This window comes from Gekko japonicus, unplaced genomic scaffold (genome assembly GCF_001447785.1).
Source record: "Gekko japonicus isolate JY-2015 unplaced genomic scaffold, Gekko_japonicus_V1.1 scaffold1222, whole genome shotgun sequence".
Taxonomy (NCBI): domain Eukaryota; kingdom Metazoa; phylum Chordata; class Lepidosauria; order Squamata; family Gekkonidae; genus Gekko; species Gekko japonicus.
In genome coordinates, this window is record NW_015173162.1 from 1,033,030 (window position 1) to 1,060,693 (window position 27,664).

At 44.6% G+C, this 27,664-nt stretch overlaps 3 protein-coding genes across 3 annotated transcripts in view; 2 read left to right on the forward strand and 1 right to left on the reverse strand.

The window, feature by feature from the left end:
• The window catches only part of CARD14 (caspase recruitment domain family member 14), a 55,096-nt gene extending 54,107 nt beyond the window's left edge, over positions 1-989 (forward strand). The window contains exon 24 of the mRNA XM_015422475.1: positions 916-989. The gene's annotated coding sequence lies outside the window, so the exon portion shown is untranslated. The remainder of the gene's footprint in view (positions 1-915) is intronic.
• A 1,121-nt stretch (positions 990-2,110) lies between these two features.
• Positions 2,111-10,352, reverse strand: SGSH (N-sulfoglucosamine sulfohydrolase). Its single transcript, XM_015422476.1, has 8 exons — positions 10,191-10,352; positions 7,816-7,976; positions 7,553-7,658; positions 5,340-5,490; positions 4,388-4,544; positions 4,069-4,150; positions 3,273-3,476; positions 2,111-2,682 (listed from the first exon to the last, which is right to left on the reverse strand). The coding sequence occupies exons 1-8, from the start codon at positions 10,288-10,290 to the stop codon at positions 2,123-2,125; spliced, it is 1,521 nt and encodes a 506-aa protein (XP_015277962.1). The 5' UTR covers positions 10,291-10,352; the 3' UTR covers positions 2,111-2,122.
• Positions 10,353-12,258: 1,906 nt separating this feature from the next.
• Positions 12,259-27,664, forward strand: part of SLC26A11 (solute carrier family 26 (anion exchanger), member 11) — a gene marked incomplete at its 5' end in the record, with an annotated part of 31,150 nt that continues 15,744 nt past the window's right edge. The window contains 10 exons of the mRNA XM_015422467.1: positions 12,259-12,457; positions 13,612-13,697; positions 16,534-16,613; positions 17,356-17,498; positions 21,471-21,646; positions 22,466-22,538; positions 23,308-23,358; positions 23,681-23,741; positions 24,557-24,612; positions 26,931-27,071. Coding sequence (XP_015277953.1) covers positions 12,259-12,457; positions 13,612-13,697; positions 16,534-16,613; positions 17,356-17,498; positions 21,471-21,646; positions 22,466-22,538; positions 23,308-23,358; positions 23,681-23,741; positions 24,557-24,612; positions 26,931-27,071 — 1,066 coding nt within the window. The remainder of the gene's footprint in view (positions 12,458-13,611; positions 13,698-16,533; positions 16,614-17,355; positions 17,499-21,470; positions 21,647-22,465; positions 22,539-23,307; positions 23,359-23,680; positions 23,742-24,556; positions 24,613-26,930; positions 27,072-27,664) is intronic.

Genomic DNA, 27,664 nt, shown 5'->3' on the forward strand with positions numbered 1-27,664 from the left:
CTGAGGCCCTGGGCAGGCACCACCAATCAGAGTAGATAATACTGATGTTGACAGACCAATTGTTCAACTCAATATAAGGCAGCTTCATATGTTTACCTCTTACAGGCTGCTATGGAGCACTAACTATTTAGTAAGGGAGAATGCAGAGGAATTAATATAGCTGTGTACATAATCTGTGAGTGGTGGTAAACAGATATTTATTTTAAGTGAGGAATGCCCTGATTATCCCTACTGGTTTCAGTCCTACTTGATCATCTAGTTCAGCGTGAGAAGGTAGTCAGGTTGGCTAGGCGTTACGCTCCGGCTGGAGCTGGGATGGAGTCTGGGGCTGTGGTGCCCTCCAGCCTTCCGTTTTATAGTTCCCATCCCAGGAACAGCCTCAGAATAGTGTGTATATATATATATGTGAGGGGCTTTCACCTGGTCCCCTCCCTCTTTCTTGCCAGTTGCCTCTCCCATGGCTTCATGGGAGTGTTCTGGCCCTTCCTCCCTGGGCCAGCCTAATAAAGGATTTCCTGGAGGTATCCTGACCCTGGACTTCCTCCATGTCCTCTCTTTAAGGCCGGGCCCTTGGAAGAAGGGAATCCGGGCCAATGGCTTCCCTGGTTGGGCCCTCCCTTCTCCTGCTCTGCCCTCCCTTGAGGTTTTAAGAGGCTGCTCTGCCCACCTGCATGGTTTCCCATGATGTCCATATTTATTCAATACATTGTTCAACATTGTTACAAGTTTAAGTCACACTGATTTTTCAGCATTTGTAAGATTTGGTAGGGCTGTACCTCTTACGACTTTTCTTAAAATGAAACAGTTTAATAAATATATTGTGCATATTAAGAAGGTACTTTAAGACCTAACCAAGAATAACCATTGCATATACATTATAATGTGCAAATAGTGACTATCCTATGTTATTTGCAGTGCTCTGGCCTTGCAGTCTCCTCAGAACCCTGTGGCCATGTGGTCACTGTACTTTACTGTACTGGGTATCCCAGAATCCTTCTGTCAACATCTGGTTCTTCAGAATTTTGTACTGTTAACAGCCGACAGCTGTGAATATCAGAGATTGTAGACAACGTACAGAGAGAAAACAGTCAAGTTCTATAGTCTTTGTATGTTATCAGTTTGTCTTTACAGATCAAGCTCATAAAAATAAGTGTCAACTTTTTGTAAAGCAATATGTAAATAGATGGCTCTATTTGAATTATAATAGTGTTGAATTACAATTCTTGGTACCATTGTCTACATTTCCTGCTTCTTGCTGGTGTACACACCAGTGACTCTGAGACACACATCCGAGGGACTTCCCACCTTCTCCCCAGAAGAGGCAACCACCAGGAGTAGGGGAGGGAGCCCCAGCTCTTCCTAGTTGCTGTTGTTGCTTTCAGAAAAGGTATGACTCAGTGAAACAGTCTGCTCAGAACCAGAAATGTCAGCATCAGAACCACTTGCTTCCTCATTTGTTCCACAGACAGTGGTTTTAGCTCCAGTTGCTTAGTCTAGGATTCACTTCAACAGCCCAACTGAATATATCATTTTTAATATGGATCAGCTGTCTTATGTGCCTATACAACCCCAGCTTGCAGACAGGGGGACTGCTTGCTTTTAAGCTTGCTGCCATTCTCCACTGGGTTTCCACATACGCAGAAATTTGGGGAGAGAGTGCTTTCAAAATGATGTTCTAAGGTGGTACAGACTGCTGAGAGAGGACTAAGATGTGCTCCTGTGAAGTTTTGGCCTGGTTCTGTCCTCTTCTACTCAAGTTCCTAGAAAGGCACTATTTCTGATAAACATACCACTGTCTGGACGGTCCATTTCATCCCCTTCTGATCAAGATGGGGCAGTGTTGCCTGCAGAAAGTTCTGTTCCATTTGGCAGTTGTGCTACCTCTTTGACAGCAAAGATGTGGGAAAGGGTGTTCTGCCTGAGCTGGTGGATATATTTTAGTTCCTTCTGTGGGCAGTGACTATGCTCTGGTATTTGACAGCCGCTCCTTCCCCAAACTGCAGCCTCATACACATACTGCAGAGTTTGCAAGTTAAAACAGAAGCCTGCTGTAGCTCTTTTCCTTTTGCCGTTCTTTTGCATGAGGAAGCCTTAGCAACCACAAGGTGGTAAGGAACGAAAATCACGGTTCATTATGGAGAGGCCGACACTGGGGGCTGGGCTTATTCTCCAGGACCCCGTCAGGCACGCACACCCAGGGGTCATCTGTTTCCCACTGCCACTTCAGCACGAGCCCCTGTAGCTCCCGGAGAGCCTGAGCATAGCGAGGGTCAGAAGCCAAGTTTTGGCTTTCAGTGGGGTCCGTGCTGTGATCGTAGAGCTCCCAGCGCTCTCGGTAATAGTAGCTGTGCAACGTCTTGTTCCAGTGGGTGGGCTCCCCTCCCTGAGTCCTGTTCAACAGGTCTTGGAATGTGGGTGAAACATAGAAATCTTGGTCAATGGGGAAGGACATGCGGTTCTGGAGGTTGTGGATGAAGCGCAGGGAGCCACGCTGCACAGCTCGCATGGGATAGTGCATGGTCACCTCGTGCAAGCTCTGGCTCGCAAACACAGTTGCCCACGGTGGTTCTGACAACAGGGCTGGCAGCAGAGACTTTCCTGTGAGTTGCACCCTCCGCTTCCCAAAGAGGCTGTAGCTGGGATATGGCACAGAGAACCAATCCAAAATGGTAGGGGTGATATCTGCAGAGGGAGGGAGAAGGGGGAAATATGATGCAGGCGGCAGGGTTGGAATCTTGCCGACAGGCAAGGGGCTAGATTGGATACCTGAGGAGTATCCTCAATGAAACCCCATTACCCCTTCCCAAGGATTGTTGCATATGCCGTTTCTTTGCCTGGAAAGTTATCAGTGGTTTGTGGATCTTCAGGAATCTTGACCGATGAGCTGGTTCTAACCCAGAGATTTCCCCCTTCTTGCCACTCAATACTGCCTCAATATTCAATAAAGCCTCCATACAATAACAAGTACTTTGCTGCTGCTACCACCTAGGCAGCCCCCACCCACTGCATACTTCTCTCTCTTGCAGCTCATGAGAATGGGAAACACAGGCATCAGAGCCCACACTGCCTTCTGCGGAATCTGGCTTTTGCATGCAGCACACATCGTCACAGCAAAGAGAACACAGTGGCATAAGGGAAGGGAGAGGAGAGGAGCAGCTGCCCCACAAAGCCTGGAGCAAAATATCTTTCAGACTGATTCCATAAAGGCCCTGGATTCCTTCCTAGGTGTTCTTTGCTTCCCCAAAACTTACTTGTGTATTTACAACTCTTACCCAGAAGGCTGGCATAGGCATTGGTGACCTGTCCCCAGCGTGCAGGATGCTCAGGGGAAGAGATGAGGAGAGGTTCAGCTGTGCCTGACCAATACAGGTTGGTTCTGCCACTGGGGAAGGGGATACCATTGTCTGAAGTGTAGATCACAAGTGTATTGTTGCCGAAGCCAGCACTGTTTAGCTCCTCCAGGACAAGGCCAATGCCTGCAAGTCCCAGAATAAAAGAGAATCAGTGGTGCTTACTAAGGATCCTCTGGCTTACACCCATTTGTACCATTTACCTTGCCCCTATGGCAAGGAAGAAACACCTTCATCTTCAGAATCCCTGTCTTGCTTCTGGACGGAGTTTCACTGAACTCCCACACCACGAACACAGATGAACGAATAAACCTCTACAGCTATTTACCATCAACTGATAAGCTGTCACCAGCTTTCACTTCTAGCTACTTGGGCACCTTTTTACCCCCCCTCAAAGACCTGCTACCTTCATGTTAACACTGTACATAAAGCCACATGCGCTAGAAACTTTCTTAAAAGTGGAGATTCCAAGATGCACAAATTCGCTTAAAGATCGCTGCACGCCTGTATTTAAGTCTCACTGAAGAGAATTTGACTTCCATTCTTTCCATTAGAACAGCTGTTTGCCCAGAATGATTGCTTTAGGTTTAACAGCTTAGGCGTAATCAAATGTGCAAAACCACTAAACTCCTGTGATTCTGCTCTTCAAAAGCAGTGCAACTCAAACCTTCTCCCCCACACCCTCACACAAAATTTATCCGATTCAGTAATGGTTTACCTTGATCCATGCGCCCAATTGTTGTGTACTGAGCAGCCAAATCTGAACGAGCGGCTGGTGTATTCTGCACAAAATATGGAACCTGAGACAGCAGAAAAGAGAAACAGCTGTTAGCCAGGAATTTGAGCTGCAGTATAAGGGACACTAAGGGAATACTGGCAAACCGAGCTACCGAGAAGCTGCAACAGCTATGTGAGCATCAGGGGTGCGGGCAAAGCTCCCTCTATTAAACATGTGCAATCTTCTGTCCTGGTCCTGCAGTGGCGAAGGCAAGGGGATGTCGCTTTCTGCAAAATTCAAGTGCCCTGGGAATCCACACCTGCACTTGATCTGGGCTGTAATGCTGGGGTTTCCAGTCTGGGATCCAGCCCATTCCAGTCTCTCCATTGCCAAATTTTTCACAAAAGGCTCCATACTGGGGTTGAGAGTGGCCACAGCGGTGAGGATCATGGAAAGCAACATACAAGAAAAAAGGCCTGAAAGTTGAAAAGGCAGGTCATTCAATGCACTCAGAGGTCATTCAAATACACTCTCATGGTGCTGTATGCCTTCTAACCCCTTTAAACAGAACTCCTTTGGAGTACCCCTCTCATCCACCTTACGCCAGCTCTATGATTCCCCACATCCACATATTCCAGTCTTAATTCTGGTAAATCACTCCTGTTCCTCTATTGCCCCTTGCTGGGTCTCCTGCAATCCTACACTGCAGTTCCCCAAATATGTTAGCACTGCTTCCCAAAGTCCTGCTGTGGTCTTTTTACCTAATAGTGCTACAAACCGTGTTGGTAAATGCCCCCTTGCCTTTGTGTCCACAATCTACCTACTATGCTATTGTTGGACTCCCATCACTAATGGGACTCAACAGCAAGCCGCATCCACCTGCAATCCCATCCTTGGACTCTCCCCTTGAAACAAACTGCTATCTCAGCCTACCATCTGCCAGTTCTGAAGCTGCCCCTTAGCCCCAAGCCACAGCCACCAGATAGCCCCACCAATATGGTTATGTTCTGAATTGCTCTTAATATCAGTCTGTCCCAGTCATGATGAACTCTCCTTGTAAACCCACCATTCTGTGAGCCCAAACCAAAGGACTGCCCCCCCTCCAGCTTTTCCAAGGACTCTCTTCTAACCACAGGCCTTGGATCACCCTATACTTCTGCGCTTTTGCACTGTCTGACCCACTGAGCTTGGGTGCCTTGATGCAATGTGCCCAGATATTTTCAGGAAGCTACTCTGTTACGTAATCTTAGCCACAGATGTTAGGATCTTACTTCTCATCTTGGCTGCGGAGGAATTTCCGAACGAGCAGCTTGATCCGAGTGATATTCCTCCCCACCTGCAAGACAGAGCCGTTCTCCTCAGTGTAGGCAAAGTCAAAGGGATACACAGCCTCCGGCCCAACGTGTTTCTTCCCGACGATCCCTGTTGCAGAAAAGTTCAGTCAGAGACTAATGAAAGAGAGCTAATGAAAACACATAATATTTTCCTGCATTTTGATGCTAACAAAATTATCAACTGCCAGCTGAAAAACGAAACAAAACCCAGGCAAATACATTCCAGAGCAATCCAGCAGAAGGGCACTGAAGTCTGCAGACCAATCAGTCTGAGTTGCTGATTGCCACCCAAGGTCTGCCTCCCCTAAAACAAGGCATACCTTTAGAAAAAGAGACATTTCTGCCAAGGCTTGAACCGCATAACCCCGTCCTAAATTATTACTATTGTTTTATGGAGTACCACTGTGCACTTAGCACTTGACATAGTAATATAAAGCAAGACATAGGTCTGTACTCCGCAAGGGGTTTACACACTGTATTCTGGCTGAGGGGCTGGGATGGAGCTTAAGCTTCAGTGGGAGAACAGTATCTGCCCCTGCTGGCTATGCAAGGGCTGAGCCACTGCCTTTAAACACACAGACAGAATGCATTTTGTTCCTTCACAAGTTCCAAGCCAGAGCCTCTGACTTCGGAAACTTGGTCGGAATCAAAGTCCTGATGAGCCTTGGCTCCAATTACGCTCTATTTTAAATCAATCCCCTTCTATCTTGGGCTGCTTTTCACACTGAGTGCATTTTATACTCAAAGTCGTATAATTTTATATATCTCATACACATAAAAAACATAAATAGTGCAGGATGCATAAATACTAAAAAACACTGCCTTCCCCTTTTACGATTCAAGGAAGTAGTGACCGAAAAACAAATCAGCAGAATTGGCAACTTATACACATATTCAATCTTCATAGGCAATGCGATACATTTTGTAGTTGTGTATCTGTACCTGAAGTTTTGTACAAGAAGACGCTCTAAGTGAAAGTTAGTCAAGAACACGGTATATTCAGCCTGCTGTTCTACTACAGAATGGGCATGTTCTATGGCAGGGTTAACTGCAGCTCCTGGTGTGACATCACTGGGTGTGTTCAAATGGGCCGTTATTCCGCTTTTGACATGCTTCAGTAACGGGTTTTATATCTACGTTCATACACCCAACATCTGCGCACCATCCCCAGCCGTTGCTTTCCGGCTCAAACCCCCTTTAAAACGGAGTATTTTGTTACCAGGTCCCCAAGTGGTGTTTTCCCGATTCTCCGGTTCTAGCCACACTTTTCTGACATCTGATTGCTCCTGCAGTGTCGAGCCACTTCCGCTTGGAAGCCCGAGGCTTCCGCTCTTCGCCCGCCATTTTATTTTTGCGTTGGCGGTATGCGCACAGGCGGAGCTCCACTCCCGCGTTATTAAAAACAATGTTTAAACTGTGCCTAGTTTTGTTGGTTAGATGGGTTCGGGATCTCAGGGAGGCCAGGTTCGGGGTAAAAGTTTAAAGGGAAGTGTTACAGCAGTTGGGTTGAAGTGGAAATCGCTGTTCTGCGCACGCGCGAAAATTTTAATTCTACAGATGGCCGCCTGTGCGCATGCCCAAACTGAGAGGGGGGGGGAACACCGACGCACGCTCTCGCATGTGGACGGCGGGGAGCAATGTGGCTGCACAGCGATCAGGAGGTGAGTGTGATCACGATTCTCCAGGTTTAAAAAAAACGCATCATGACAGGAGCAATTTAAACCGCTCCCAGCACGCCGTCTGACCGTAGAAAAACACTGGAGGGAGTACTGTGGAAAGTGCCATCAAGCTGCAGGTGACTTATGGTGACCACACAGTGTTTTCTAGGCAAGAGACAAAGAGGTGGTTTGCCATTACTTGCCTCTGCATAGCAACCCTGGACTTCCTTATTGGTCTCCCATCCAAGTACTAATCAGGCCAAAAATCTGATGAGACTAGACTAGCCTGGGCCATTTGGGTCAGGGGAAAGGGAGCACAGCAGTGGACAAAATGGAGAGACTTCATCTTCTTTCCCTTTTGTTCATCTCTGTACAATCACAAAGTGGAGACTTTAATCAAGGTGTGTTATAAACAAGGTACTAGAGCAGGGTACCAACTTGGAATTCCAAATGAGTTTGGGAGGAGAAATTCTGCTTCTGTGGGCAATTTACCTGTCCAGATCCCTGCCTTGCTGAGCAGCAGAGGAAGGCTACGAACACTGTCAAAGGAGTTGAAGTGATGTACATCCTGATGGAGCCCATACATCCCATTCTGGTGCTGTGAAGAAAGAAAAACCATTCATTGTGAGCAGAATGGGGAAGCAATAGTTAGAAACAAAGGATCTTCCACAACAGAGCTCCAAGGTCACAGGAAAGGACTGAGCCATTTACTCCCACTGCAAGTTCTTCCCCCCGCCCCATCTGACAGGCATTACCTGGGGCAGGCCCGTCAGGAGGCTGGCCCGGCTGGGAGAACAGCTGCTGACAGAGGTAAAGGCATTCCGGAAGATCAAACTACGCTGGGCCAAGGCATTCAGGTTTGGAGTATTGATGGCTGTGTTGTTGTACGCACCGCTCTCAAAACCACCATCATCAGCTGCAATGGAGGGGTGAGAGGTCAAGTTGTAAGATCAGAATCCCCACTATAATACCTTCAGCATATTTGCTCCCATCCTTATGTGGCTGGAAGTAGAACTGAATTCTGTTGCTCAAGCTGAGTGTAGCTGAATGAAGATCTCAGATTCAAATCCCTGCAACTCACTCAAACATTATGCCATGTCTGAATCACCAGTACGTTCATCCTACATAAACTACATTGTTCTCAGATGCTCTTCTGACAAGATTATAGTCATAGTCACAGAACATAGGACTCTGAAGTCTCAGTCACCTAATGATACCATGAACACATAGGTTCCATTAATTCAGTCAGCAGGACATACAAGAAACTACAGTAACCCCAAATGCATACCAGGAAGAAACACAAAGAAGGTATCTGGATATTTTAGACTCTGATAACTGTTTGAAACCACTAGAAGACCTATCATGGTGGCAAAGAGCCCAAATAGAATCCAGACTTACTAAAGATAAGAAAATTGGGTTTTATAAAAACTTACTAGAGATTGAAAAGATTATTATATCCACGGATTCAAAGCTCATACGAAGGCTTTATGTACTTTTACTTGATGATTTGATGTTGGAGGAAGTTGTAAAAGGAAATATGATTCAGTGGGCGCAGAATATTGGGCATAACATTAATTTAGAGCAGTGGGAGCAAATATGGAAGAAAAATATTAAGATTACGAAAGCTATTCCATATAAAGAAAATGTTTATAAAATGTTTTATAGATGGTATGTAACACCTGAAAGGTTAGCTAAAATTGACCCAAAATGCTCTAATAAGTGCTGGAAATGTGAAAATAAGGTTGGTACATTTTTCCATATGTTGTGAAAGAACTAAAAAATATTGGGTAATGGTATATGAAATTTTGCAAAAAATATTAGGTGCAGAGGTACCATTTACACCAGAGGCTATGCTGCTAAATATACTACCTGAACATTCTAACAAAGATGATTGCTATATGATTGTTTTCCTCACTATGGCGGCCAGAATCTTATATGCAAAATATTGGAAATCACCAGAGATACCAACTAAGCGAGAACTTGTAAACAAAGTACTAGAGGCTGCAGAACTGGACAAACTGACTCTATTGATAAAAGGTGCAACGGACTCTATATTTCAGAATACTTGGGTACGGTTCTATAACGGGTATGATAAGTATATGTAGGCAAGTTAAGAATGGACAGAAATGAAATATATACTTAGATCAATAAAGATAGACATAGATGCTTACCTACACAGGTTACAAGAATATTAGATTAAGGCAGTAATATAAATATCTGTTAAAAAATGTAAACAACCCCAGTATATGTATGTGTGTAATGTGTGTATATGTCAATATGTTAATGTGTGTACTTTATGTGTGTATGTGTTATATATTTGAAAAACCTTAATAAAATTCTGCCTCTTTGAGGCAGTTAAATAAGAAACTACAGAAATTACAGAATAGAGGAGAAAATACCATAGATCTTACCATTCTAAATCCTTCACAATCCTGTTTATTCTGGTTCCACCCCACTAAAGCATACGGGGCTCACCCACCTCTAATTCAATACCATCCACACATTTTCTTCTTTTCTTATAAACAGCGGTTGAGATTTTCCATCCAAGAATACAGCTTCACCCAGTGCTGCTCACTGCAGAGGTTCTTAATTTCCACAGGCAAAACTTCACCTTTTTTCGGACAGCTCAGATCCACAACAGTGATGTGCCAGCAGGCAGAAATTCAACAAGCAATGCCTTCTACATGAGTAGATTTATATGCTGGGGAAAAGCAGCATCTGTTGGATTCTCTGCCCCCCCATATCATACTGCTTTTAGTGGGGCACTTCCTGTACCAGCATAAAAGACAGCAACATAGGTTAAATGCTTGGTGTCAATAATGCCCGTTTAGATAAGGAAGCAGGCAGCTCAGAATGGACCTTCAAACAGGACTCAGTCACCCTCCATCCCACTCGCCAACTCAGAGGAAAGAGAACTACTTTGGGGTCTGGTCACCTTCCATCCGGCCCTCTAAGAGGGCTTGCAGTAAAACAGGTTGCTGATTAGTGTTCTAGATACTTATCTATCCCGCGCGGTGCCTCCTGGGTCAGTCTCAGTACAAGGAACAGCGGGGAGCGTCCGGCCCCCGTTTGCGTGCATCCCTAGAGAGCGACGGCCGGCCCACTAGGGCCCCCGAATGCCCTCGCTTACCTACAATAAGTAGAACATTGCGAGATCTGCCCGGCGGCTTCCTAGCGTGACAGAACGCCAGCAGGAGTGCCAGCGTCCAACCTCGTGCAAACACCTGCATACCGACACTCTTCCCGGGAAGCGGGGTCCGAGAACGAAAGGCTCCCTAACGCCGCCCGGTAAAGCGGCAGTCCCCGTTTAACAGCAGCTCCGCCTCTCGCCTGGGTCACATGAGATGTGCCGGGAGTAGCTGGGTGGGTGGGATCGTCAGATCTGGAGTTCCGTACGGCTGGGGGTGGCGAGGCTTCGAAGTGTGGTGAGTTCGAGTAATCTGGGGCGGGGAGTCGGGTGGCTTTGGAGAGGTTTATGAAAGGGGAATCGGCTATTAGGCCGGTGAGCCCAGAGTAGGTCCCGCGAACTCATTTTGCCGGACATGGGTATTTGTTGTAACTCTTCTTCGTTGTTTGTTTTTTTAAAAACCTACCCAGCCCTGTGTCTAAACGCTGAATTGCCCTACATTGGCTCTGATGTTGTGGGGTTCTTGTGCTTGTTTCTGCCCTAGAAGATGGCTTATGGGTAATTGGAGCAAAAGTTCGACGACAAAATCTGTTTTAGACTTTAATCTGGAACGTATAAATAGCGTGTAGACGCTCGGGCATATGCAGAATGCGCTTTCCTTATCATTGAGAAGAGACAACCCTCTCATCTGGGTTTCCTGGATGGAAAGCTGGTCTTGAACAACAGTGCTTCTTAGATGCTGAGATGGCCCTTTTTATTTAAATGGTAGTGCTGCAGACATCCTCTATTTTAGAAAGCATATAACTGAAATTTGAGATTAGGGGCATCCTATCTAGGGCTTTCCCCTAGGGATGTTATTTATTTCCAAAGTTTTTGTCCCATTTTTCTATTTAATGAATACGCAACATGCTGTACAATACTGATAGCCTGAACCTATGCTGGTAATAAATGCCACTGCAGACAAGCGGATTTACATCTAAGTAATTACACCTTGAGTCAACAACAATTAGAAATTATTTGAACAGTTACAGTTTCCCCTTGAAAGAAGGTGTCACTGGTACTGTTGTTGGCAGGGCCTAGCCAGTATTTGGTGCCTTTTGTTTATAGCCATAGTAGCTACTTTGACCCTGGCCTGCTTGTGCAGGTAACCTTAGTCTCTGTGCAGTACTATTTTTAAGGATACCTATGGAACTGTGCCCCCAGCATCTGTGATACTGCAAAGAGATGCTGAGGAATCCCCCCCCCCCCCCCTTGGCATAGCAGTTTGTTAACACAGTGTGGCCTTGTGCTCCCATTGGTTAAGACAGAGAGATATTTCCTTATGGAAACTCTGGAGGTAAAAGAGGAGAGACAGAAATTATTTATGCAGAAGCAGAATTCTTTTTTCCCTGGCTAGTGGAATCAAGTCCCTTTTGGCGATTCCTGTTGCATTCCGTTCTGTGTAGAGTTGTTCTCCCATTGTAAGAGTTTCCCATTTGTGTATGTCATGTACTGTGTATGTCCAGCACTCCAGGATATGGTTTTGTATTCTCATTGTCCAGTTTTCATCTTATAAGAAATGCATTCTTGCCGCCTTAGTCTGCTTCACGCATATAAAGTAGCTGAAGCCACAGCACACAGTGCGCCTGGTTCAAGCTCAGAGCCCCTTCCTTCCAGATGCCTACTGCCATTGGTGAAGGCAGAGAAAAAAAATTAGGCTACAGTGCACTATGCCTGGATCCAGAAGTCACTGAGAATCACCCCCCAAGCACCATTCTGCTGTACTGGTTGTAAGCTGCTTTGGGATCCTGGTGGTGTTTTTTTAAAACAAAAAAACCCACAACCAGGGTAAAATACAGTTCATACTGTAGATGCTAAGTGTTGATATGCTGTCAACATTTGAAACAGAATGGTCAGAATAACCTAAACACTGCTCATGGCTGGTCCAGTTGCTCTTCACAGGTGTTTCTTTACCCTTGTTGCCTGAATGGGATTTTGCTGCAATGACCATTTCAGATGACATCTTCTCTTTCACTGCACCTGTGACCTCAAGATTCCTCCAAGGTGTTATTTTCTCCCCCTCCCCCTTCTCTTGCAGTATGGCCTCTATTCCTCCTTCATGGGCTGCTTCATCTATTGTCTCTTGGGGACTGCAAAAGATGTGACACTGGGCCCTACAGCCATCATGTCATTACTGGTTTCTTCCTATGCATTCCATGACCCTGCTTATGCCGTCCTGCTTACGTTCCTCTCAGGCTGCATCCAGTTAATCATGGGGCTTCTACATCTTGGTAAGATGCGGCCAGTGGTATATTGGATCAATTAATCATTTGTCAAACCCACTGTCAACCTAGCCAGAACAAGATGCTTTAGAAATCATGACTGGAGAGAGGATGGGGTAGAGGTAAACCAGTTCCTGCTTTCTGTTTCAAAGTTCTCATAGGAGGGACACTGAGATGTGAGAATGCTTTCTTGGTCCTCCATGAATTACTCACATTTGTAATTCCAGCAATTAAGAACATAAGAATAGCCCTGCTGGATCAGACCAGTGGTCCATCTTGTCCAGTATCCTGTTTTACACAGTGGCCAACTAGTTGTGCTGGAGGGACAACAAATAGGGCATAGAGGCCAAGACTTTCCTATAATGTTGCCTCCTAGCACTGGTACTTAGAGGTTTGCTGCCTCTGAATATGGAGGTTCCCTGTAGTTGCCATGGCTTGTAGCCATTGATGGGTCTGTCCTCCATGAGTCTGTCTTAAAGCCATCTATGCTTGTGGCCATCAGTATGTCCACTGGCAATGAATTCCACAATTTATTTACATATTGCATAATCATCTGTTACTGTCTGCCTACACTTTTGCAATGCCTATGCATGCGAGCTTTGATCAGTGAGTGTACTACAAGAAAGATTAATGTGCTTATTTGAATATTTAGTTAGGCTAGGTATGGGGAAACCTTGGTTCAAATCCCCACTCTGCCATGAGGCTCACTGGATGATTTGGGGCCATTTATTCTCTCTCAACCTAAGCTACCTCTTGGGATTTGGGGGAAGATAAAATGAAGGAGAGGAGAACTTCCCTGAGTATCTTAGATGTATAATCAAGCTATTCCACAACTCTCCTTGAATTGGATGGCTTCAAGGCTAGATTTACTAGAAGGTAAACATGAGTTTCTGTCTGGAACCTTACTTCATGTGTGAACTTTTTATGTAGTAGAAAATGGGGTTTCCCTTCCCAGCGTTTCCCAATTGTCATTATCCTTGCTGCCCAGGAACAGCAGGAAGCCAAACCAGGTACTGAGAGCACTTCTGTGTGTCCTCCTAGATACATGGATCTGGCAAGAATAACTTGGCTGAGCAGTTGCAATGGGACACGGGATGAAGTGTGAATGGTTATGTTGGGTCCTGCCCTCACAAAGCTAAATGGAGATTCTCCATTCATTGCAGGTTTCCTACTAGACTTCATCTCATATCCTGTCATTAGAGGGTTCACTTCAGCTGCTGCAGTCACCATTGGCTTCAACCAGGTCAAGGTAGACTCTTCATTGCCTCAACTGGCCTTTGTTCTAACAGTCCACGTTGTATGGGCACACTTTTATTAAGTCTTCCCAGATGTTCAGCTGCCAAATGTGTCTGTCCAAAATGTGGCTCATTGAGTGAGTGGCTTAGTGAGACCTTGTGGGGCAAGGTTAGTGGAAGATGCTGGAAGTAGGTTGATCCACTTAAAAAACAAAACAAAAATGTATAGCGCTCCTTGCATCAAACTTAGAAAAATTGCCTTTCATTCTGCTGTGCTGTTCTTTATGCAGGGAGTCTGGCATTTGTGAGGAGGAAACATCTTAAATATTTCACATTCAAAGCAATCAGGCCTAAGTATGAACCTTAATATGAAATAGATATATGACAGATTGGATATAAAGACTTTTCATGCAAGGGTTGAAGGCCTTTCTCTTCCCCATTTTATGCCAAGTATATGAAATTATTGAGTTGTCTGAAAATGGAATGACATCTGTCTGATGTAGCTAGGAACCTCTATTGCTTTTCTTGCTGACAGACCCATTGATTGATGTGTTCAGTCTTGTGGTGAGTAGAGGCACTTTTGTGATATGGTAGAAGAAGAAGAGATTGGATTTATACCGCACCCTTCACTACCCAAAGGTGTCTCAGAGAGGCTTACAAACTCCTTCCCCTTCCCCTTCCCCTCCCCACAACAGACACCCTGTGAGGTAGGTGGGGCTAAGAGAGCTCTGACAGAAACTGCTCTTTTTCATGAACAGCTCTTATCACAGCTACGGCTTGCCCAAGGTCATCCAGCCAGGTGCAAGTGGAGGAGTGGGGAATCAAATCCGGTTCTCCCAGATTAGAGTCCGCGCACTTAACCTCTACACCAAACTGGTACAAAATGAAAAGCACTCAAACATCTGAATTATTGAGGGGTGGGGTCTAACTAATCTTTTTCACTTTATTAGCTAATTTTAGAAGAGACCTGAAGAGCAAACCTACTTCATGTATTGGGCCACCTGTAATGTTGATATTCACATTTGTTATCTGCGGTGCTGGATATTTACCAGTACCCCACCTCACTGTAAATGCTGCTGTTGATTTATAATACTTGGAAGTGAGAGGGGCTGGGCCAATCTGGCTGATTCCTGTCTGTGTCTTTAAACACTGTTGGATCTGATGCAACACGAATGTTTCCTGTGTGGTTGACCTCAGCCAGCTATTTACAAGTGGGCAGATCATAGCAGCTGCCTTCTTACTTGTAAGGGGTTGCCGGTTCCAAGAAGTAGTTTTGAGATGTGGGTAGCCTCTGTTTCTTTTGACAAAGTAGGCTTCAGAAAGGCTCAGGTAGGCTAGAAAACAGTCCTAGGTAAACATACGTGTTTGATGAGCAAGTACTCTAGCAGAGGTTGTTTGTGCATCCCTTTACCTTCCTAAAACTGGTAGAGAGGAGAAGGGAAAGATTCTTCTCTTGGACGTTTGTACAGTTAGACATTAAAAGCCATTTTACTTTGGCAGGGGGAGTACAGTGCTTAAACTTTTGCAGCATAAGTTAACTGTGTGCATATATGGGGGGTTGCCAAAAAGGAGTCAAATTTTACATTGTAATGGTACATCTTTGCCCCTCTAAAATGTAAAACTATGAACTAAAATTTAAAGCTTATCTTTCTTAAAGCACATTACATTTTATAAATGGCATGTGAAATACTGGAGCATATGTGGACACTGAAATGCATTTCTAAGGTCAGTGCAGACACAGCTGCTGTTCTAATCATATTTTGGTGCATTTTCATGTCCATGTCAATTAGCATGCTCAGGACAGAGATGCAAGGAAGATAATGGGAAAAGCTATGACACATACTGCATTTGTTGTCTATACATTTTCAGACAAGTCTCTGCTAGCAAGTACTGTGAATGCATATTTTTCTTTTTTTCCCTTTTTTAAAAATACTTTAAAAAATTATTTTATCATTATACACATTAATATTTCATTAGTACAGATTTCCTTCAAAGTAAAGAATCTTCCCACAGTTAAGCTTGTAGTACCAAATTAAGACATACAAGTAATATTTTTTAGCCGTTTATACAATTTTGCCCAAGTATTCACGAAACATTTTTCATCTTTCCCTTTTAAACATAATGTTTATTTATTCATTTCAACCATGTTTAGTAATTTATCTATTATTTCTCCTCTTTCCGGAATTTTTTCCAATGTCCAATATTTCGCATAGCTAATCCTAGCGGCAGTCACGCAATGTATCACAATTATTTTATCATATTTTTTTTCAAATTTTTCAGGGGTCATATTCAATAAAAACAATTCTGGCTTCATTGGTATAGCAATTAAAGTAATTTCTTGTAATATTTTTGTATCATTGACCAAAAAGCTTGTGCATTACCACAAGTCCACCACATGTGAAAGTATGAGCCCACATTCTGTTTACATTTCCAGCATAAATTTGATGTTACAGAGGAATATATAGCCAACCTAGTGGGGTACAAATACCATCTGTTTACTACCTTGTAGATATTTTCTTTAAAAGTTGCCGTTTAGTGATTTTAATGTTAGTTTCCCAAATCTTATTCCATTCATCCCATTTCAGCTCATATCCTAAGTCCTTTACCCATAATTTCACAGGCCCCTTGGTTAGCCTTAGGGGACTGACAGGCCACTGTTTTTGGCTGGGGAAAGAGATTAACCTTCAGCAAAGATTGCCTTTGAGATTACAAAGCCTCCTTTGTTTCAGATGGTCTCAGGGTCCCATGCAGCTTAGTTCCTTAGACTGTTAACCTTCTTCATAACCTTCTTCTGTGTATGCACGCTGTCGTTACACCAACCTGGTTTGTGGATTTTATTTGTTTGCATAGGCACTCCTTGGCCTGCAGAACATCCCACGGCAGTTTTTCCTGCAGGTGTATTACACCTTCTCTAGAATTGGAGAGACAAGGTAAACGGACCTTTCCATGCCTGTCTTCCCCCTTCCTTTTAAATTCCTTATTAGCAGGTTGTCACAGATAATGCATAAAGGCAGTATCTGGTACATGGGTGGGAAGAACAAAACCTCTAGGTCTCTGCCAGGCCTAAGCAGTTTGTTTCCCAGCATTTTTGGTTCTTGAATGTCATGGAACTTGGTCTCACCAAACTGTGTTTCCTTGAGAGGCCTGGATGTAGGAATGTATTGGGCTGCTAGCGAGAGTGTGAGGACAATGCATTTTTAAAGCTATATCCTCCTCCATGAGGGCTAGGGACTCATTTTAAAATAAGGCTGTGGTGAGTGCTTGTACAGCTATAGAAAGCAGAAGGATTCCTAGTATATAGCCTTGCTGTGCTTTGTACTTGATTGGAATATAGATCCATGTGTTTTATTACATATCTCTAGAGCATGCAGAGTTTGGCCTGCAGATCCCATGAAATCTGAACCGGCCAAATATACTTTTGACATATTCTGAGCAAGGATGCTAAAATGCACACACCTCTTGTGGGAGTGAATAAGATTGGACCTCGCGATATAACCAATTTTTCTGACATGCACAGCTTATTTAACTGGCAGGAAAATAATTAGGGTTTTGGCTTATAGGGTGACTATGATCACCAGTGACTCTGCAGGAAGGGACATTCTCAGAAGGGGACTGTGATTGATGGGGGTCCCTTTCAAGCCAGTTACTGATATGATTATAACTTATGTGCAGAGTGGGGGATGCCATTCTTGGGCTCATCTGCCTGATCGTGCTTACAGGACTGCAACAAATGAAAAACCACATCCCCAGGGTGTTCCGGATGGAAAAATTATCTGTCAGGATCAGCCAGCTTATTGTCTGGGCAACAGCAACAGGTTTGTCTGTTCTGTCTTGAATGCTAGTTTTTAGTTCAACCTGTTCCTGGCAGAGTGCTGAATTGTATTGCTCTTTTGGTAACAGTCCATGGCTCTGATTGGCTGTGCTGATACAATGGCTCAGAATGTTCAGTTGCTTTTGAATAAATTCAGTAATAGTTTTTTAAATTAAAAAAAAAAGAACGTTCAGTTGCTCAGGGAATAAAGCAATCTGCAGTCTGGCTTCTGTGAGGGAAGGTAAATGTTATGAGCTCGGCTGGGCTTTAAACTTCATGGGATGGCTGAGAACTGAGAAGAAAGGGAGAGCCCAAGCAGTAGAGAAAGACGATGCAGAGGAACGATTATGAGAAACTGCACTCTAAAGAAGGGTGGCCAGAGCTTGGAAGGGGAACTAGGAGTTGAGAAAAGAGGCTGTAAAGAAGCTTCACATTGGTCATGATCTGATGATCACATGACGATATGGGGAGGGAGGGAGCAGTTTTAGGGAGGCTTAAGTTACAGGATAGCTAACAGACAAAGTAGTCTGTTGCCTTAAGAATAAAGATTATAGAGATATGAAACTGAAGAAAGGAAAAGCCAGGCTGAAAACATGACTGTGGCAAAACTATAAACAGGATGCAGATACAGGAAGGGTTGGGGACTATTGGCAGGCAGAGGGAAGACAACAAAGGTGGAATAGACTTCCTGAGTCTAGACCATGACAGGAGGATTCTGCCTCTTGTGTTCCTACAACATCATCAGTTGGCAACCCTCAAGTGACAACAAGAGGAAGCAACAACAGGGTTGGATTTCACATACCTACTAGAATTAATCAGCCAGTTTTTGGGGCTGCAGGCTTCTGGGTTTTCATATTTTTCAGCTAGAAAGAATGATATTTCTGTGGATTTGTGCTGGGCTGTGATGCCTCTCTAAAATCAATCTAATCTAAAACAGCCAGGCTAAATCTTGAAGAATCCTGGATCCTTATCTGACCCCTAAGTCACTAACTGCTCACTTTTTTCTTAGCTGTTTATGCATTCAGTAGCCTGAACACGTCCTTCTTTCAACGTGCTTTCCTATAGTAGAATTAGATTCCAGGAATCCTGGCTTCGGACCCCACTATAAACTTGCTATATATTCCCTTTCTACATTTGGGTGTAGAATCTAGGAAACCTGATTCCTTTTTCCTTGTTTTAACATGCTTGGCCCCCAGGCCTCCGAGAGGTATGAATCCTGACTCCAGGTTCTCTGTTCTAGCACAAGTCTTGTCTGTGTTCTCACGACATGAACCTCACGGCATAAGAAATCAGTCAATCTAGATCAAAGACTCTATACTGCTTCTATGTCTAGAGTACCCACTGCTCAAAATAATTACCCATACTGACAGTTGTGAACCCTCTCCCTTGCAGTAGAATGTTGAGGGGAACTGAGCTTCCTCTGGGAACTCTGAGCATTTCCTTGTTTTATTTTTTTGTTGATACAGAAACAACTATAGATCACAAGTAGAAGCTAACAGCTCAATGAGAGGTGAAAGCCATAGCTCTTCACCCCACCGGCTCCCATGTACAGACTCAGTGGCGATCTATAAAATCCTTTCACACTGATGAGACGTTATACTAAAGAGCTCACCAGGAGTGCTGGGGTAGGCAACCTTTGGCATGTGTGCTGAATGGTGGAACACCAGACCATTTTGTTCTGCATACAGGGTGGTTTTCCACCCAATGTGCTCTCCTGTTGGCTTACACCTGTCATTGCTTCCTGGATCTGCATAGCTACCAGCCATGTCTGAGATAAACTCCTGGGGCACTGGCTGTACTGGCTTGCAGGCTCTGAGTACCAAGTTTTAGAAGTCAGGCAGGGCGGGGTCGTTCAGTCCGAAGTCAGGGTTCCAGAAGTCAGGTTAGGCAAGGTCATTCAGTCCAAGGGCAGGCTTCCAAGAAATAGGCAAGGCAGAGTCCATGGTTTAATGTCTATCGTACATGTTGCGTCCATGCCTAATAGCCTATCTTGTAAGTATGCAAGGACTTCCAGTGAAAAACAATAACAGTCATTCACTTAACACTGGAGATAACACTCCGTTTCTCTGCCAAGCCGTTCTTAAAGGTAAACACACTCAGTTCAGCTGTCTGACTCCTTTTGCTTCCAAACAATATATCAACACAAGGTTCTCGCTGATTGATATGTTTATAGTACAAAATATAGTAAAAGCAGTTGAAGATGTAGTGGCTATACAGACTTTTCGAAAATCCTTTATCAAGACTGAACTTATATTGAAGCTATTAGAAAACATACAAAACAAAACAGTCAGTCAAACAATAGTCATCAAGGTCATGCAAAATTACAATTGCTCCTCAAAGAACGGTTAAAAAATCCTGTACGCTAGATAATTTTAGTTTGCTTACCCATGCCTACAGACACAATTTCCAGTGCTGAAGCTCCTGATTCTGGCAGGATGAGGCGTTTTGGCCTTTACAGCCCTGAATGGCATGCTCACATTAAGTCTCACTGTTCAGGTGTTTCCAATTAAGTGTACAAAAGTTTTTTAAGCTCTCTTAAACCAGTACTATATGTATGCTATCCAGTTTCTAGAGTTAGATAAATGAAGACATGTCCAAACTTACATTAAGACCAGTTGGTACGACAGAACAAAGTTTATGTATAAACCATGCCTCCTTTTGTAATAAAATACAATCAATATCCTTAGTATTATATTTATGTGGTTTATAGTGATAATTAACACAGTACCTTAGGCTTTCAGGGGCATGACTGTATTTTGGACTATAAATATATCAATCAGCAAGAACCTTGTGTTGATATTTTGTTTGGAAGCAAAAGGAGTCAGATAGCCGAACTGAGAGTGTTTACCTTTAAGAACGGCTTGGCAGAGAAACGGAGTGTTATCTCCAGTGAATGACCACTAATAGCCTATCTTCGCTGGTTTTTATAGCCCCATGCCTAAGGGTCATGCTTACAGCCAGCTGCTCAGAAGTAATCCTGCAACTACTCATCTTTGTCATCAGCAAGCAGCTGGTGTTGGGCCAGAAAGTGTGCACTCAGCCTTCTTGCCTGTAGTTCTGTTCTCGGCATCTGTCTGTGGCGCTCTAAGGGTACAGGAGATACTGGTGGATTGGGAACAGCTATCTGAGGTTCACCTGCTGAATCAAGGCTGGAGGGTGTCACCAGCTGTTGGCTAGGAATCCTCGTTCTCTTGCTGGTCAACTTCTGCTAATTCAAGGCTGGCTACATGGGGCTCCTCTTCTCCTGAGGAGTCCTCACTATTGTTGAGCCCTGACTGACCCACGACACTGGCAATGCCACTGGGTTTCCATTTGCTCCATAAGTACAACCCTCATCTCTTCTCCCCCTCCCTTCCACCTTTTGTTTTCTGGTGCACCAACATCTTCACCCATACATGTTGCAATTTTTCTTTTGGCATTCAAAATGTATGCTTTGGTAGCATAGTTAATTTTTATGCTTATGGCCTCAACCATCGCTGGCTGCATTCAGATATAATGACAAACAGATTTTGTACAGGTTGTGTACTCGCCTCCCTCCCCCACTGTGTGTGAAGCACGATTGGAAACTTCCTGGTTTTGGAAGCCTTAAATCAAGTTCCGATTCTCCATGACTCTTGAATACAGGGACCTTGGTTTGTTTTCCAGGTGCACACAGACTGGGATGCTAAACTGGATCAAGTTGAAAATTAGAATACCTGGAGAGCAAACTCTAGTTTTTCTGGGTCCAAGCATTCAGATGCCCTGGAAAATTGTAGGAGAACTGAAGGGCTTCCTGAAACAGAACATTACATGAATGATGGGAAGGGAGGGAGGAGGGAGGAGAACCCACAAGCACAGCAACAAGCAGTGTTTTGTGCCAGTGATTGACAAACCTTTCTTTGTCATTTTATCTGAATGTAGCTTCTGCCCATAAGTGTCATTGCTGTCATGTAGAAATACACAGCTTTGCTTTAAGCATCTCTTCTCTTTCTTACAGCCCGTAATGCTCTGGTGGTCCTGTTTGCTGGTTTGGTGGCCTACTCCTTCCAAGTTAGAGGCTCCCAGCCATTCACCCTCACAGGGACAATACCCCAAGGACTCCCCCCCTTCCAGCCACCACCATTCTCCAAGGTGACACCCAATGAGACAGTCTACTTTGGAGAGATGGTGCAGGTGGGTATTTGGTTTTTATGTCCCCTGTCCTTCTGCAAGGGAAAAAAAATCTCAAGCTTTCTATTTAAACACTTTTAAAACAACAACTAAACAAGCATAGCTAAATATATAAATCCTGGGGTGGACACTACCGCTCTCCTCTGACTCCACTGAGCACAGTGTGAAACTTTCCTCCATCCTAAGGAGACTTCCTCCATCTTAAGTGGCTCTTCCATTGGAGGGAGAGCCACTTAAATTGAAAGAAGCCTCCTTAGACTGGAGAAAGGCTGCATGGAGGATGGGTGGCTCTGCCTCCTTGACTTCCCTACAGACTTCGTAGTGCTAATCTTGGCAAGTTCCTCCTTAAATTAAGGGGACGTTGGTATCCACTTAGCATTGCTTAGCGATTTATCCATTTTTAGCATTTGATGCAGGCAGAACCTTATCTTGGAATTTGGAGGTAGTCCTTTTTATTCCCAGGCGGTCTATAAGGCCTGCGTTCTTCTGCATCCTTAAATGTATTTGAATCATGGTGGAGGCCTGGCTGTGCATTTCGTCCTTGCTCTTCTAAGTTTCAGTATGGTGACTGTTACCATCCTGGGAGGTATCAGACTGGATTTGTGGGAGAGGCAAAGAGAGAAAGCACTGACCTATGTTGTAGCAGAGAAACTCTGGTTTGGATGGAGGTAATCTCAGTGCCTGCATAAAGATAACTAGGGAGCCTTGGAGAAATCATGAAAGCCTTTGCAAGCCATTGTAGTGGCTGGAGTGTTGGACCAGGTTCACGGTACGATGGTCTTGTCAGTTCAATAAATACATTCTTTTATGTCCCCTTTACAGGCAATGGGAGCTGGCTTGGCTGTGGTGCCACTCATGGGGCTATTGGAGACTGTTGCAATCGCCAAGGCATTTGGTAGGGTCTGTATGGGTCCCCAAATGATGGGGAAAGCTGTGTCTCTTAGATCCTTGGCATTTTCCATGTTAGCTGGGTAGCAGTCCCCCCCCCCTGCACCTGCACATGGGCATTCAGCTCTGTGGATGCCACAGAGAAAGAGGCATGCAGTCTGTCCCACCACTGCAGTATCATTAGCTGTCCATCGGCCCTGCACCTTAGTGAGAGACAGCATTGTATAATGGTTACAATGTTGGACTAGGATCTGGGAGACCCAGAGTTGAATTCCCACTCACCACGGGGAAGGCTTGCTTGGTCACCCTGGGTAAGTCACACCCTACCAGCCTAACCTACTTCGCAGGGGTGTTGAGGATAAAATGTAGGAGAGGAGAACAATGTAAGCTGCTTTGGGTCCCCATTGGGGAGAAAGGTGGGAATAAATTGAGTATATAGATATCGCCCCATGCAGAAGCATCTCCCACAGTTTCATGTACGCATGTGAAATGGGCACAATTTCTGTCAGAGTCATGGATTAAAGTAAGGAACATTCTCTAGATTCAGATTAGCCAAGTTTCATACTTGGTCCTTCCCTCGACCTTGGAAGGAGAAAACAGCTTTCTCCAGTGGGGGGGGGGGCGCAAAATGGATCTAGGAATGGTTATAGCTCCTTATTCCTTGTTGGTTGTTGCACTCCCTTTTGCTTGCTGCAGTGCATTGTGGGGTTCTTAGAAAAGGGAGCTAATAACAAAGCGGGTTTAACCAGTCTCTTAATTTCTCTCTTGCCTTCTAGCATCTCAAAATAACTACCAGATTGACCCTGATCAGGAGCTGTTAGCCATGGGTAAGAATTTTGTATGGATGGGTTGGATGCCATTGACTGCATAAGGCTGGACCTTATATTTTGAGGGATGCCCAGACAGAGTACAGATACATCTGAGAGGGAAGAGGCATGTCCACAAAGGAAAAAGATTTCTGAAATGTCTGCCAAGGCCAGTTGCTCAGATTAGCATGTAGGAGGAAGAGGCCTTAAGGACAAGTATAGCACATGAAGAAAACAACACCCTCACTCCCCCATCTTAGCATTGTTCTCAAAGTCGTCCTGCTGAGGCCAGGAAGTGGGACTCTCCATCATTATTTCTTAAACCCTCTTCCTCCCCCTCCAGGTTTCACTAATCTCTTTGGATCCTTTGTCTCATCCTATCCCGTCACAGGTAGCTTTGGCCGGTGAGTAAAATCTAAAGTGGGTGGAACCACCTTCATATGACAGGTGCATCAACTGTATTAAAAGTGTGAGCTGGTGCCATAACTCTGGCACAACTGTTCTTCAAAAAGAGCAGTTTCTGTCAAGAGTTCTCTCAGCCCCACCAAAGGTGTCTGTTGTGGGGAGGGGGAGGGAAAGGAGTTTGTAAGCCGCTCTGAGACACCTTTGGGTAGTGAAGGGCGGGGCATAAATCCAATCTCTTCTTCTTCTTCTTCTTCTTCTGTAAGAGTAGTAAAGCCCAGCTCCGCAGGTGCTTTCTCAGAATCACTTCCTGTGGATGGGTTACTTCTTTAAAACACTTTAACTACCCAGATTGTGTATACATGCTGATGGGTGAAACTGGGATTTGAACCTATTTCGGTGAGGACGAATATAATGGAGGATTAGCTAATTTATCTGGTCTTTTTATTTTAGGTTCCAGTGTTTGGTTGTCCTTGCTCTTATTACTGATGTATGTTGTTAGGCATTTTGAGAACCCAATATAGCTGGTTTAAGTAAGGCATACATTTTCATAGAAATAAGTCCAGATCAGTTAATGTGGAGTACAAGGGGTAGGTGGTGCTTGAGGCTTTTTCTGAGGTTTGCTGCCAAGCAGAAACCAGTGGGCTCACCTCAGGCTTCAGGAGAACTGCCTCATCGACAGGCAGAATCCTTGCATGTCTTTGAATCCAGGTAACCACTGCAAGGACCTTGTTCCCTTTAACCTGTCCACATTTCCAGCTTCCCCTGTAAGCTTCTTGGAAGATTACTTCCCCAAATGGCATTGTTTGTGTTACAGGACAGCCGTGAATGCCCAGACTGGGGTGCGCAGCCCTGCAGGGGGACTAATCACAGGTAGGCACTCCCTCACTATTGAACGTGGGGCATTGTTAACGGCTGTTACCTAAGCCAAAGTATATAACATACCATATCATTAGCTGTTCTTCTTACCCCTTTGGGGATGAAACCCGGACCACATTTGGAAAGAGAGACGTAGACAGCCTGTTCAGAAATAGACAGTTATAACAAGTAGAAAATCTGCTGCTATGGATGCCATTGAAGAATGTGTGTGTGTGTGTTTATGTTGTGTGAAATCCTGACGATTATGTCAACCTGATGGTCTGGTTATTTAAGGCTACTAGTGTGAATAGTACACTGTGAATGGTTGTGTTAGAAAGAAAGCCTTGAGTGGCTTTCAGAATAAGATTTTTTCATTTCTGAGGAAGTGATTCATACCAACATTAGTTTAAAATGGAAGAGTCAGCAGAGAAGGTGGCTGGAAGTTTCAAGTATTTATCAACAAACATTTTAATGTTTCTGTATTAAAATGAAACAAAAGATAATCAGTAGCCACATTAGACAACAGAAAAATCCCAAAATAAAAGGGAAGAGTGAAAAAGGTGTTTTAAGCTTTGCACACATGATTTGATTAGACTTCTAGGAAAAAGAAGGGGAGTGGAGTAGACCAGACAGTGATTGAACACTTTCCAATCTGATTAAGCTCCAGTTTGCCGTGGTGTCCAAATGCAGGCAGTTCAGCCAGTTGAATCCTGTCTCCCTCCACAACCTGAGGTGCCTGCATTCAGACACCACAGCAAACTGGAGTTTAATCTAACTGGGAAATGTTTAATAAGCTCGGCCTGCTTGAGGTGTGTGTGTGGGGGGGAGGAAACAGAGCAGACAAGCCGTGATCATGCCCAGTGTCAACAAACCACTGTTTTAAAAGTGTGTGTTATGAACACAGCCCTGGAGGGCCCAGGTTAGCCCGATCTCATCAGATATTGGAAGCTCAGCAGAGTCAGCCCTGATTAGTATTTGAATGGGAGACCACCAAGGAAATCCAGGGTCTCTACACAGAGGCAGGCAGTGGCAAAACCACCTCTGAAACCTCTCTTGCCTTGACAACCTACAGCAGGGGTGTCAAACATAAAGCCCAGGGGCCGGAACCGGCCTGTCCAGGGCTCTTATGTGGCCTGCGAGCAACTGGTGCAAGGGAGGGAACGGGAGACTGCTCATGGGGGATTGTGGCTTCAGCATGGCAGAACAACCTTGTTTGCAGCAGTCAAGCAGCGTGGGAGCATCTGCCCAGTGCTGCACCGCTCGCTCTCCATGCCATCCATACAGGTTTTCCTTTACAACCCCCTCCCAGCCCATGAGGCCTTGCCATGAGGATACACCAGCTCAGAGCTTACCAGCCACTGTCCTTTATACAGTTTATATCTCCGGTACCTGGCCTTACGTTTTATGGCACACGTGGCCCGGCCTGACAAAGTGACATTCATGTCAGAGCCAGCCCTCCTACCGAATGAGTTCAACACCTCTGACCTACAGGGTCACCATATGTCAGCTGTGACTTGAAGGCAGTTTCTACCACCATGAAGGCAGCCCTGGTGTCCGTTTTGCAGAACTGTAGTGCTGAATCTCAGTGTTCCCTCTAAGCTGACTTAGTGTGAGCTAGCTCACAGTTTTTTAGCCTCCGGCTAAGGAAGGATGGCTCCAGAGCAAACTAATCTATGCAGTAGCCAAATTGCCCGCTCACAACTTTTAATGCCAGCAGCTCAGAAAGTAGAAGTTTTGCTCACAAGACTCCACAGCTTGGAGGGAGCATTGCTGATTACTGATTAGCTGGCCACCAAAGCTGGATGGTTATTCCCATCTTGGCTGAATGATATAGCACCGTGTTACAGGATGGTTTTGGGGGTTAAATATTGTATTTTATTGTATGTTTTATTGTATTTTAGATTCCGGCTTTGCCGCCTGTGAACCGCTCTGAGCCTTTAGGAGGGCGGTATAGAAATCCAACAAATAAATAAATAAAAACAGAATCAGTTAGTGATCTTTTTATGATGATTTAATCCTGACAGAGGAAATGTATCTTATAGCTATGAAGGCAGCTGAGGCTTAGTTATCTTTATTCTTAAATTCTGGGTTGGCAGTAATGGAGTGTTTCAAATGCAGGGAGCAATCCCGTGTAGGTCCACTCAGAAGGAAGTCTCATTTTATTCAGTGAAACTTATTCCCAGGAAAGTGTTTCTGAGGCATAGCTCCTGCTCGCCACATAGGGCGATCTGTCTGGTCCACCCAGCCTAACTGTGTTTTGTTCTCCGGCACAGCATATTCCTCTCTTGGTGCGATGCCTGCAGTACTGAGTCACTTGTTCTCTCTCTCCGCAGGGGCCCTGGTGCTGCTGTCTCTGGCTTTCCTTACTTCTCTCTTCTACTACATTCCCAAGGCTGCTCTGGCAGCTGTCATCATCTGCGCAGTGGCTCCTATGTTTGACGCTAGGATCTTCCGTACATTGTGGCAGGTTAAAAGTATGCACATGGATGTCCTATTCCTTTCAGAGTTCAAAAGCTGGGGGTTCTTGCAATGCTTCCTTACGAAATTTATTACAGTTCTTTGAAACATTCTGTCTGTATTTTTGGCTGAAATGGGGACAGCAGGAAAGCTGGTTATAACTTATTTATTTGATTTGTACCCCGCCCTCCCTGCCAAGGCAGGCTCAGGGAGGCTGACAATAAAATGTAAACAAATTTAAAAACAATTTAAAACCATAAAAACAATTCTGAGGTGCTAAATATTACATATAAATATTGCATATGTGGTGACGAAACATAGTTTTTAGATGTTTCTGTAATGGGTATCCAGTCAGCGTTAGCTTATAGGACTACCGTCCAGCCCATAGTATATTAAGAACAGCATGATACAATAGCCTTTAATAGATTCCAGGGCAAGGTTCTGATGTATGTACCACAATCAAATGCCTGGTGGAAGAGTTCCATCTTGCAGGCCCCGCGGGCCCTGATATCCTCAGAGAGCTCATTCCACCAGCATAGATCTGCCACAGAGAAGGCCGTAGACCTGGTCATGGCCAGCCTGGCATCTTTAAGGCCAGGGAGAGCCAGGA

What these genes read in the sequence shown, in the direction of transcription:
- SGSH (XM_015422476.1), bottom strand. Translation starts at nt 10,290, where the DNA reads ATGCAGGTGTTTGCACGAGGTTGGACGCTGGCACTCCTGCTGGCGTTC. An exon ending in AATTGGGCGCATGGATCAAG is followed by an intron (nt 3,477 to 4,068) that starts GTAAACCATTAC and finishes TGGGACTTGCAG; the next exon opens with GCATTGGCCTTGTCCTGGAG. An exon ending in TGCCTATGCCAGCCTTCTGG is followed by an intron (nt 2,683 to 3,272) that starts GTAAGAGTTGTA and finishes CTCCCTCTGCAG; the next exon opens with ATATCACCCCTACCATTTTG.